The 12,234-nt window shown below is 56.4% G+C and overlaps 1 protein-coding gene across 20 annotated transcripts in view; it reads right to left on the bottom strand.

Annotated features, from left to right (window-relative positions):
* The window catches only part of Srcin1 (SRC kinase signaling inhibitor 1), a 70,793-nt gene that overhangs the window by 35,730 nt on the left and 22,829 nt on the right, over positions 1-12,234 (bottom strand). For 16 of the 20 annotated variants that reach the window (XR_008222371.1, XR_008222372.1, XM_052757650.1 and 13 more), the window contains 3 exons: positions 10,372-10,673; positions 7,279-7,377; positions 729-752 (listed from right to left, as the gene is read on the bottom strand). Coding sequence is in view for 18 of the 20 variants with exons in the window: in XM_052757650.1 (XP_052613610.1) it covers positions 729-752; positions 7,279-7,377; positions 10,372-10,673 (425 nt within the window). In the remaining 2 variants the exon portion in view is untranslated. The remainder of the gene's footprint in view (positions 1-728; positions 753-7,278; positions 7,378-10,371; positions 10,674-12,234) is intronic. The other 4 variants (XM_052757661.1, XM_052757651.1, XM_052757662.1 and 1 more) reach the window with 2 other exon arrangements.

Here is a 12,234-nt window from a genome sequence, read left to right as displayed (position 1 = left end):
GGTGCCAGCCTGCTACCCTCTCATAATGTCTGCGGCCCCAGGGACCACAGATCCTATATGATAAGCCACAGCAGAACTTGTCTCACCCAGCTCTGGGTGTGGGAGCCAAGGAAGGTGGAGGGAGCGCCCAAGGGTACTCCCCCAGGGACACCATGGTATCCTGGGAGTTGGGAGAAAGAAAGCATTCCAGTTCTCGGTAATACAAACTGTTCAGAGGCAGTAAGGAGGTCCATTCCCTAGACCTGGCCCCCAAGGTGAACAAGTTTAAGGGTACATGGCAAGTGTGTTGCCTGGTCCTGACACGGTGGGAAGTAAGAGAGGCAGCCATGAGGACTTCCTTTGAGGGACAATGTGAGTTTAGGGTCCAGGGTCCACAGGGAACTCATGCATTTGGGTTCCTGCCTCTGTCAGCTGACTCTCTAGGCTGAGAAGTGTCAGGAGTCCTTCTCACTCCTAGCAGGCTGGGAGAGCTGGAGACTTGAGCATCTCTAGACCAAACCTCCAGCAGAGGCGGCAAAACTCCCATTCTGGATCCATAAGCCCCTGGCAGACAAACCCAGACTCTCCCCCAAGCAGCAGCCATAGCCGGCAGCCCCAGGCCCACCGCCCACAAAGGAGGGGGCCCCCTGCAGACGCACACCCCAGTGCAAAGCATGTGCAAGGCAGAGGCAGGGGGAGGGGGGGAAGGACATGCAGTGGTCACAGAGGCAGAAGCATCGCGCACTGACCTTGAAACTCCAGTAGTTTGGTTGCTGATGGGAATAAGAGAAGAGATGGTTATGAGGGGGCTACCAGGGAAGCGGGGCAGGGACAGGACAGAGATCTGCAGTACACAACCCTGGGTCATGGGCCTCCACCCTCTGGGGAACAGACAGTAGGCAATGCCTGTGCCTCTCAATTCTCTCCCGAGGCTGGATCATTCCGGTTCACCAAGGATGGGCAGACTCTGGGTCTGCTGGTGGGGGAGCAGGATGGAACATTCCAGATGTTTTAAGTGTCTTTCTAGCCACAGTAACTGACCTCAGAGAGAGCTACAGGTAAAGGAAAAGCAAAGATGACTATGAGGCGGTCAAAGACTCGCGGGGAGGGCAGTGATAAATCTGGGCGGCGGGATCTGAGAGGTGGCGGCACTTGGTGTGGGAGACCAGGTAAAATGTCCCAGAAAAGATGGCATTCCAGCTTGGTTAGGAAAGTGAAGGGCTGGAGATGGGAGAGAGGTGTGCTGAGCAGACCCACATAAAGCTTCAGGAGGTACCCTGGAACAGGCAGGAGGACTGGGAAGAAGCAGATGGAGGTGAGGGGTCAAAGGCGGAGGCTAGACACTGGGCGGTCTGCAGTGGGAGTTGCAGCTACAGATCCAAGCACAGAAAACACAGGACTGAAACCGTGCAAAGGGAACGGGGCTCCAGTAGGGCTAAGGACAGGGAGTAGATGGTGGCAGCTGGGACCAAGGCCAGGGTAGGCAGGCCTGTGTGCCAGGATGTGCAAGGATTGTGGAGAAAAGTGGACCATTGCCAGTGACCTCTGGCACTGGGCAGTGGTTGGGGAGCCTGGGCAGCACTTGGAGCTACGTAGACAGCAGAGAATTGTAAGGGGGCCTAAGGCTTCTCCTCACTCCCGGCAACCCAGGGTCGCCCTGCCCTCCCTAGAGACCGGAAGGTCCTTCCAGATGGTTAGTAACAAGGAAAGGACAGCCCTGAGGGCGGGCTGGTTCTTGGCAAAGCAGAGGGTACCCTGCTGACCGGTACCAGCCGCAGCAGGGGGACAGAGGCAGCAGATGGCCTGGTCCCAGGGTGCCTGGCAGGAGCAGACAAGATTCCCCAGGCCTCAGAGCCAATGGCAGAGGAGAGGGACCTGGAGGCTTCCCGCTGGGAGGACACCATGCTGTGGTGCCCTGTGCCCCCTGGATGTGTTGGGGGCAGGGAGGAGCTGGGACGGGGCTGAGGATGGCTACTGCTGGGTACAGATTTCACAGTGATGCCAACCTGGATCTAGACTAAAGTTTGTCTGCCACCATGCTGCATGCATACCTGACCCACAATCCCTTTCTCTCCCAAATTACTGGCTCCAAAAGATGAAAAGTAGCCACACATTTCAGGCAGGAAAAGGGGTCAGCAAAGGCTGTATGGACACAGGGCACCCCCAAGGTGACAAGGGATGCCCTCAGATACCACAGGAAGGGGCAAGGCTTAAAGACTCGAGCCACAGCTTCTGTGACCTTGGACAGAAGGGGAGGCATGGAGAGTAGACTCACAGGAGACATCAGAGCCGGGCTGAGGACTTGGAGAGGTTTATGGTGAAAGTCATGTCTGCAGACCAGAAATGATGGACGGATGGCTCTGCAGAGAAAGCCTCATACTCCCTACCCACCCCACAGTGGGTACAAGAGCCATCCACATTGTTCCTGCCGGGAGCTGGTAGACTCAGACATATCCTTGGGTAGACAAGGATGTCACAAACATGCCCAGAACAACAAACACACCCACCGAGGTGCACAGCACTAACGGAAGCCACGAGAAACGGCCCCAGGAACACACAGCAACTCAGAGACAGCCACACCGAGACCTGACTCAAACCCACATGTACTTCCAAAAACCCTAGCTAGCACTATGCCCAGTCAAAGACACAGAGGGTCTAAGACCAGCCACACCCCCCTCAGCATACCACAGAGCCACAGAGGCAAGGACACCCATTCACACACATACACAAATGCTAGCTACAGAAATAAACACAAAACAGTACACAAGGGCCAGCAATACAGCTCAGTGGGTGCTTGCTGCCAAGCCTGATGATCTGAGCTCGATACCTGGAGCCCACATGGTGGATTGAGAGAACCAAATCCCCTATGCTGTCCTCTGACTTCCACACACATATACCATGGCAATCACACTCCCCCTCCCCATACACACATACTAAATAAATTTAATTTTTTAAAATCAGAGCCATGTATGAAGTACACAGAGACTCAGAGAAAATGTCCTTTCTCCGCTCCCCTCTACTAGCAGGGTCAGGACATTTGTGGTACCTTTAGCCAGTATCCATTCATTGGCTATGATGGCACCATCATCGTGAGTCAGGGAGTTGATTTCCTGAACTGAGAGCAATAAAAGTTGTCCCATCCCGAATTCGGTCACCTGTCTCAGCACAAGGGACTCAGGGTACCTGGTGCAGATGACTGAGATCCAACTGGTGTTCCTAGGAGATGGGCAGGCCAGACCTGGCTATAGCCACACTGACTAGGCCCCACTATGGACTTCCAAGCTTGTACACACCCACTGGGCAGTAGCTGGAAGGCTTGGGTCACAAACAGGCCCAAGGGAGATGACAGGGTGGTGGTACCAGCGTTTGGGAAAGATCGTGCTAGCTCTAGGAAGGGTACAAATGGAAGAGAAGCTATGTTTGTGTTTGGGGGACTTGGGTGGATTCATGACACTGCCATTCAGCCCTGTAACTTGCAGCTCTGAGCGCCAGAGCCTTCTCGAGCAAGTCCCGCCTCCTTCCATGGTCCTCTCTTCAAATGGGGAAAAGGGATCCTTTCAGCTGGTCCCAGCAGGAACCAGGTACATGGTCTCCCAGCAACTCTCTGTCCTGGTAGGGGAAAATTGCAGTGGGAAGAAGTCCCTGGGGAGATGGGCCATCATCCACCCTTCCAGGCGTTAACCCATGGGGCGTCCCTGAAGATAGAAAGCAGGGGCTCCTCCTCTGCTGTGCAAGAGGGACACCTCTGGTCCCTACCCTGACCCCCTGCCTAGTTGTAGATTCCTCGGCCTGTGCCCAGCACAGTAAGTACCTGGTATGTAGCAGTACCCTCTGTGGCAATGAATAAATGCCAATCAAGCAAATCAGGCAGGGCCAGCAGGCAGGGGGTAGTTCTAAACACTAGGCCTGGCCCTACTCCTTCCAACCCCTGGCCCGGCTGTTCTGAGCCTTTTTCCCCGAGAATGACACGGGTCTAAAAAACCCCTGAAAGAATGAATGGCAGGGAGCTGAGCATAGTAGTCCACGCCTTTAATCCCAGCACAGAGGCAGGTGGATCTCTGAGAGTTCGAGGCCAGCCTAGTCTACCCGGAGAGTTCCAAGGCAGCCAGAGCTACATAATAGAGAGACCCTGACTCTAAATAGATAGATAGATAGATAGATAGATAGATAGATAGATAGATAGATAGATAGATAGATAAATTGATAAATAAGGCAGAGACAGAAGGGAACCAGGGTCCCTCTTCCCTTCACTCAACAAAAACATCACCCAAACCAAAACATCTCTACGTGCAGGGAGGACTAGCCTCCCCAGAACTCAGGAACCCCGAAAGTAGAGCTGCGCTGGAGAGAGACTAGCAGGACCCGCCGCTGGTGGTGAAGGCTTGCAGGAGCCGAGGCAAAAACAGGAGCCAACCAACCATCCCCCAGGACCAAGCTCTCAGCCATGGGGGAGGGGACTTCCCCCAGGGAGCCCAGGAAGTAAGCTAACACCCCTAGAGTGGAGGAAACAGCTTTTTCCCTCCAGGGCTGAGGAGTTAACCTGTCACTCCTCACCTCTCCAGTAGTTAGTCTTGGGAGTCGTCTCTTCCCCTACAGCTGGCCCTCCTCCGCCCACTCCAGCCCTTCAGGGGCGGGACGGATCCCCATGGGCACCTTACCTCAGCTCCTTCCCCTTCCCCTGGGCAGACATCCTAGGGTAGGCGAGGTGTCCGCATGACCCCTCCTTGACCTCAGGCCCCAAAGGAGCATCCTCCAGAGAGGAAGGCAACCCACGAGTCGCACCCCCTTCCTTGATCCCCAGACTGGCGCACACACCCACCTCCCAACTCCTGCAAATCCAAGTCCACGGAAACGCCAGCTCGCAGCCTAGGGCTCTGCCACGGGCCCGGGTGGCCGCCAGCCTGCAACCGCCACGCCGCACACGGCCCTCTTCCCGAGGGGTTTGCAGCGACACCAGCGGTTCGCAGCCCTGCGGAGGCTGAGTGTGCGAGAAGGGGGGTGCGCTGCGGGAGCCGCACGGCGCCCTGGGCCGGGGCGCACCCAGGGAAGGTCATGACTTTCCGAGGCTGGGGGAGGGGGCGCCTGCCGCATTTGGGGGAGGGGGCCGACCCACGTGGAAGGCACCTGCTGCGGTGGGGAAAGGGAGGGGGCGTTTCTCCGTGATCGGGAGGGAACTCGCTGCAGCCGCACGCCCCGCACCCCTAGACCAGTCCTCCGAACCGTGGATCGGGACTCGATCCCCAGGTCCCCGCCCCCCCGCTCCGAATCCCACTCGGCTACCGAGTCCCCACAGCCGCTTGCCCTTACCTGCGGCCGCCACAGGTGCACGCGCGCGCGGAGCCCGGTTCCGCGTCGGGCGGGGGAGGGAGAACCGCCCGCTACTCCCACCCGCGCAGGCTCTCCCCTCCCCCGGCCGCCTCCGCAGCCGCCGCCGGTGCCCTTTGCTGCAGTGCGAGAGCCGCCGCCGCCGCCGCCGCCGCCGAGCGGGCCCGGGCCCCGGTCGCCCCGGTAACCGCGACTCCACCTGGCGCCGCGCGTTGCGCTGCCGTGCGCATCCCCTCTCGGCCCCCTCCCGTGGCGCGGCCCCGCCGGCGCAGCCCCGCCGAAGAGCCGAGGAGGCTGGTGGCTACGTCGCCGCGGTCACCCGATACGCCGGCCCGCCGCCCGGGACTCGGGTTGCAGCAGGAGGGAGGGAGGTTAGACAGCCTTGTGGAAGCGCGGGGGGAGGGGCTGTGGCTTGGTCTAACCTCTGGTCCCTTCCCAGGATCCTCTTCACTGTACCCATCCCCAAAGATCTTAGTTGCCCCCACCTTCCCGGCCCTTAGCCTCCTCTCAGCAGCGCCCTTTTGCCCCCTTAATCCTTCCATGACTTAATCCCCGACGGAGTCGGGAGGCCCAGCATGCCTAAGTTTCCTGGCTGGCCTCTGATCCGGCCTTGCTGTGTGTGATTCTGGTCCTTTGCTGGGTGTCTCTGTGCCTCAGCTTTACAAAAATGAGCCTCAGACTTATCCCTGGTGGGGAGGAATGTGATAAGCTGTATCAAGAGATGACAAGATGCTGTGTTTATTATTAAGCTCTGGAACAAAGGTTCCCTACAAACTCTCCTTCCTTCCATCAGAGCAGAATTCCAGACAGGCAGACAGACCTTAGCTCCACCACGGGACACAACTCAGCCCACTGGAGTCCAGCCTCATTCCTGCCCTTCCCCAGCACTAGCTCTGACCCACACTCCATCTAAGGAACCTGAGGCACCAGCGACCTACCTGCCCACCCTGTGCCTGTCTTCCGTCCATCACTATCATTGTCCCGACCCTCTCTCTGTCTGTGGTCCCCACCACACTCGGCCACTCAGGACAACTCTCTCATCCAGCCTTAAGAACAGGCACACCCCCTGCTCTCTTGTTTCCAAATTCAGCCAAAATGGAGCTGAGAGCTGGAAGGGAAGCGGCTCCATGCCCTCAGAATGATGCCCAGTGTGCCAAGCTGTTACTAGACAAGTTCCTTCAGCCCAGGTGCCCCCGGCTCTAACACCTCATAGTCTCCTAGCTGGTCACAACATCCTTTCAGTTCATTTGCCTTGGGAAAGTCCAGCTTTGGCACACTCCAGTGCAGGAAGAACCGGACTTCTTCCATCCAGTGACCTGGCAGCTGCTGCCCTTCTCCTACCTACGACCATAACCATCAAGTCCAAAACTCCCTGGCTCCAGGTACAGCTTGAACTCGTGACCCTCCCATGCCTGTTATCATTTCTCCCTTGGCAGTGCCCAGGCCTGAGCTGGGAGCATATGCTGAAATATACTCTCCTATCAGGGAAAATGAGGCTCGGTGAGGAATGGGGAAACAGGCTCAGAAGCAAGGGCTAGACACCCTAGTTCTTTAAAAATGACAAGAAGGGTGAGAGAAAGACACCACGCAGAACTTCCTGGTGGTCAGACGGGGGGGGGGGGGGGGGTACTCAGAACCGAAGAGTGGGGCATAGACAGGGCAATAAGATGAGCGTAATAAGAGGCTCCCAAAAGCCCAAGAACAAGACTAGGTTCTCTTGTTTAAAAGAGAGAAACAATCATTGGTTTGTTTTTAAATCATAACTATCCCTCAAAAAGGTTCCAGCTAGATTTGGGGAGGCGAGGATAAGGGGAGATGTGAATACAGGGCATGGAAGTTTCCTGAAAATGGAGGGTTCATACATAAAAGAGAAGGGGTGCAAAATAAAAAATATCAATATCCCCCCCCTACAAAAAAAGGGTCTCCCCAAAGCCAAGCTCCGCCATGGATTTTGTGGGGAGATGGGTGGCTCACCTGGGCGGGCTGGCCAGCCCCGGAGGGGGTGGAATCGCCGTGGAGGTGAGAACAGAGGGAGCTGAGGAGGCACACAGGGTCCACGGTCCAGCCGCCGACCTGTGTGTGTGAAGCAAGGGACACCCCATTAGGGGGAGCGGGCAGGAGCCGCTGGGGATGGAACAGTGCAGGGATGGATGCTCCAGGGGTAAGCTCTGGCAGAGGGATGAGGGCTTGGAGTCATGGAGGTGGGTCCTCCACAGCGGCTGGTACTCTACCTAGGGCCCCAAGTTTTTCTGCATGTCTGTCTTTCCTTTCTCTGACAGGACAGAATTTTTCGCCACCGGATAGAATCGTGATTTCTAGTTCCTAAATGCCCTCTTGCACACTCCTTGATCTGCCTTCTTTCCTTCCCAAGGAGGTCACCTCTGACCTCACAGTGATGGGGACTGGACAGGAGTGACCTCACTCCTGTTGTCTATGCCATCTCTGTAAAGGAGACTTCCTTCTACCCAAGGCCACCAGACTTGACTCTTCTAGGACTGTTTCCCCCTGCCCCTGGTCCTCTGGCCCCCGAGTTGTCTCTCTGTCAATCAACCAACCACTCCTTCTCCAAATGTTTGCCCAGCTTCACACCATGCTAGAGGACTCCATCCAATTGAAAGGGCCCTGGGTCCTGCCACTACGCCTCTAAAGGGGCAGATGGGGGCAGGACAGAGAAAAGGGATGAACCTGAGCACGACTGAGCTACCATTCACTCCAGAAGTATTTGCTGGTGAGTGTTTCCCAGCCTCCACTTACCAATATACATAAAGGTTCCATGCCAGACTTGGTTGGTGCCTCTTGAAGCTTTCTCTGCTAAACCTCCCAGACAGTAACCAGGGTGCCCAGTTCCTCACCATACCTGATCCCCAAACCACTGAAACTGGCCACTGCCCAGACCCACTGAGACTTCTGAGGTATAGGCACCGCTTGCCCGCAGCCCCATCTCTGACCATCATATTCTACCCCACCCCCACTTCTGTCTCTGTCTTGACTGCTCTCAGGTCTCCTGAAGCCATGGTCCCCCTGGAGTCCAGAAAGGTATATAAAGTGTCCACTTGGTATCCTAGGAAACTCCCTCCTAACTCCTCACCCCACCCCCATGATTCTCACCCATTTCTGCTGCTTTCCCAGGGACTGACATCTATCTCCCCGTCAGTCAAGAGTTTGATTCTAGCCAAGCGGTGGTGGCGCATGCCTTTAGTCCCAGCACTTGGGAGGCAGAGGCAGGTGGATCTCTGTTGAGTTCAAGGTCAGCCTGGTCTACAAAGTAAGTTCCAGGACAGCCAGGGCTACACAGAGAAACCTTGTCAAGGGGGGGAAAAAAAGTTTGATTTTAGTTTTTGAGACAGAGTCTCATGTCGCCCAGTTTGGTAGCTGAGGATGGCCTTGAACTTCTGATTTTCTTGCCTCCTCATCTAAAGCAATGAGATTGCAGGCATGCACCACTACAGCCAGTTTGTGCAGTGCTGGGAATCAAACCCACAGCCTCCGGCTACGAGGCCGGCACTCAGTACGAAGCCCTTAGCTGTGTTCTTCTCTGTCACTCCCTTACAGATGTAGACAACCAACAACCCTTGCCTAGTCTCCCTCCCCCTTTGTCCAAACTCCTTTCCTTCCTTTCCTCCTTCTCCTGCCTCAAGCCTCCCGAACCCCAGATTCGATTAACTTTCCATAACAAATATAACCCTCCTGTCCCGACCGACTCACCCCACTTTGTCACTCTGGCAGCACATGTCCCGCTGACCCACCCCTAGTCTTCTGTCCCAGCCAGAAGGACTCCTGTGCCATGCTCCAAATCCACTCGAGTCCATGCTGCGTACCCAGCACCTGTGATACGGCATTCTCTTCCTCTGTTCAAACCCTCTCACCCCGCTGGGCTTCATATGGGTCCCACCTCTTCCGGGTAGCCTTCCCATAAGGCCTGTGTAACTGATATCCCTGATCCTAAGGCCCCTCCCAGCTGACCAGGACCCTTCACACAATGTTTAATCTTCTCTTCCCCCAGCTAAGGAGGTCAGGGCCCTACGTGAGTCTAAAAGTCCTCCTGATCCTCATCAACCTGAATCCTACTCCCAGGGGGACTCTGGAGCCATGAAAATGCAAAAGCCAGACCAAACGAGAGAGGATGTCTGGGGGCAAGCAAGGTCCCAGAAATATGGCAGTGTGTCCTTGATCTCTGCACTGGGGGCGGGGGGAGGGGCATGTCCCTCCTCTGACCCCTAGTCACACTGAGTAGGACATAGAAAAGGAACTGTGGCCCAACACTCCTCAATGTGACTGAAGGGATGCTGGCGAGTGGACCACTGTTCACCTTCTCCCAGAGGGGACAACCCCGGGGTTCCCAGAGATGGGACACAGCCGCCATAATGGCCCCCTTACCAAAGCAGGCATAAACATTGAACACTAGTCCTGAGAGAAAGAACTCAGAGGAAAGCTAGCGCTTGGGTGGAGAGGGGCACTAAGGAGTCCAAGCTGGGGGAGGCTGAGAAGAGAGGCACCTTACCCCATGTAGGTCCTGGGCCAGAGGCACAGGCACCAGCCCCTCCCTAAACCTTACTGGGGGGCGGGGCAGGAGAGAACCAAGGCACACACAGGCTTCCAGCTCAGTCACATAGACAGTCTGTGTTCTCAAAGGAAGTAGTGGCCCCGGTTCTGGGTTCTATTCAGGCTAGGACTGGGGACAGGTTAGATCCAGTCTTCAGAAGCTCCCAGGCCTGAGAGAGGTGCCACAGCCAAACATTTCAACTGTCCCACTGGGTCCGGGCCCAGTATCCTCAGCGCCCAAAGCGTCCTCTCTCTTCTTCTGAATCATTACTTTGGCCTCCAAGACACAGCTTCCAACCCTTCTTCCCACATTCTGCCCAAACCCACACTCCATGTGTCAAGCAGATGGCAGGGACCCGGAGACTAAACCCCACTCCTTTCTCCCCCAGGCTCCAGAAAAGATCAAGGAGGGCCACGGCCCAGGGACAAAACTCCCCAACTCCAGGCTCCCAGCTCTGCCCGAGAGCCATAAAGTACTGACTGGGTGACCGACCCCCTACAGACCCCGCCTCTGCTCACACTCACCTGCTCCCGCATCCTGTCCTGCTGACCTCGCAGGGCCAGGGCATGCTGGGGGTACTTGCTCTTCAGGTGGTCCATGAACGCATCTCGCTTGCGGTCAGCATCCGCCTTCTGGAGCCCGCTGAGCGCCTCCAGGCTCTGGGCAGCGATCACCGTGTGCCGCCGCTCGGAGGTATGTACCAGCCCCACATTGGAGAAGCGCCGGCCCCCGCTGCCCCCGCCGCCCCCGCCCCCCAGGGTCCGGTACTCCCGAGGGTACTCGGCATCGTCGGCAGACAGCATGGGAGGGCTGCTCCGCTCCGGATCTGCGAGAGGGGGAGAGGATGGAGGGTCACCAGGGTGCCATGCCAAGGGGCTGCCCATCTCCCACAAGGATCCCTGTGGGGCAGGGCAGGGTCTGATAGGGCAGAGAGGCCTTTGGGAGATGGAAAGGGGGAAGAAGAGTATATGACATAAACCTAGAATTCCAAGTGAGGGTTAGGGAGCGGGTCCTGGATGCAGGTTGCTCTTTGGTGGGCTTTGGAGCAGGCAGGGGATGTGGTTGGGCAGGGGAACAGTTAGGGGTGGGGAGTATTGGAGGTGTCCTGGTCACCTCTCTAACTACACACTCCGTCCCCTTCCTAAAGATAGGGAAATGAAGCCAGGCGGCAGTGACGCATGCCTTTAATCCCAGCACTCGGGAGGCAGAGGCAGGCGGATCTCTATGAGTTCGAGGCCAGCCTGGTCTACAGAGAGAGTTCCAGGAAAGGCTCCAAAACTACACAGAGAAACCCTGTCCTGAAAAAAAAAAAAAAAGAAAGAAAGAAAAAAGAAAAAAAAAAGATAGGGAAAGGAGCCACACTGTGCTCTAGAACATTCTCGAAGGAGAGGCTGGAGCCATGAGCTCCTTCCCCACACATGTACATTCAGGACTGTATCCTCCAGCTGGGGGCTATAGGACAGGGGCCAGGGAATTATGGGGGTGGGGTGAGGGCAAAGGTCAGTCACAGGGCTTCTTCCCAGAGATGAATGGAGGCCCAAAATCTGGGGTTGAGAGACTCCCTTCCCCTCCCTCCCCAGAGACAGACAGATGGACAGACAGCAGAAGCTGGGCACAGAGAGATGGACTGGAACAAACGTAAGAGAAAGCAGACAGACAAAACAGGTCAACTCTCCTCCCCTCCCCATTCCAAGCTCTCCTCCCAACACACAGGCAAGCTCAAGACCCACAAGTGATGTACAGGGGACAAAGGACAAACAGAAGTGGGTGGGGGAGGCCGGGGGTTGAGGTCTCCACACTCTTCACCCCCTCCCGAGTTCCCTCAGCCTCCTCCTCCAGCTCCCAGCCTTCCCCCGAAGCCCTGCTTCCCCCCACTCTTTACTCCTAAGGAAAGCAGGCCCTGCTGGGTATCCACGTTAGCCATGTTCCGGACAAGGAATACAGAGTTGCCTGCCCTCTCCCCCGGAAGTCACCCCAGTGAGAGATAGCAGTCTCCATACATCCCACCTACAGCCCATGGAGTGTCAACTAAGCGTCAGGCCCCACCAGCCAGGCTTGCAGTCACACCAACATTGTCCCACCACAGAACTTCTGGAAGGATAGACTAGGGCAAAAGGAGACAAGGCTGGGAATCCTGGGACTCGGCCAGATTCACGAAAGCACTCTTCCCTCCACGCAATTATTTATCAGGCCCGATGCCAGTCCACACTCACCTGACGCCCAACCACAGGAGGAAAGAAGAGACTGAGCCACATTTCAAAACTAGCTACCTCAGTGCCAACACACATATGCACAAGCATGCACACGTGTGTGCGCACATAAGCACACACACACACACAGGAACCATTCTACCACCAATAACGACATATGGACACTCCACCCACCTA

The sequence above is a fragment of the Peromyscus californicus genome, unplaced genomic scaffold (assembly GCF_007827085.1).
Source record: "Peromyscus californicus insignis strain IS unplaced genomic scaffold, ASM782708v3 Scaffold_3__1_contigs__length_106647218, whole genome shotgun sequence".
In the NCBI taxonomy this organism is placed as follows: domain Eukaryota; kingdom Metazoa; phylum Chordata; class Mammalia; order Rodentia; family Cricetidae; genus Peromyscus; species Peromyscus californicus.
Note: the sequence above shows the minus strand (reverse complement) of the source record. Positions and strands in the feature narration are given on the sequence as shown.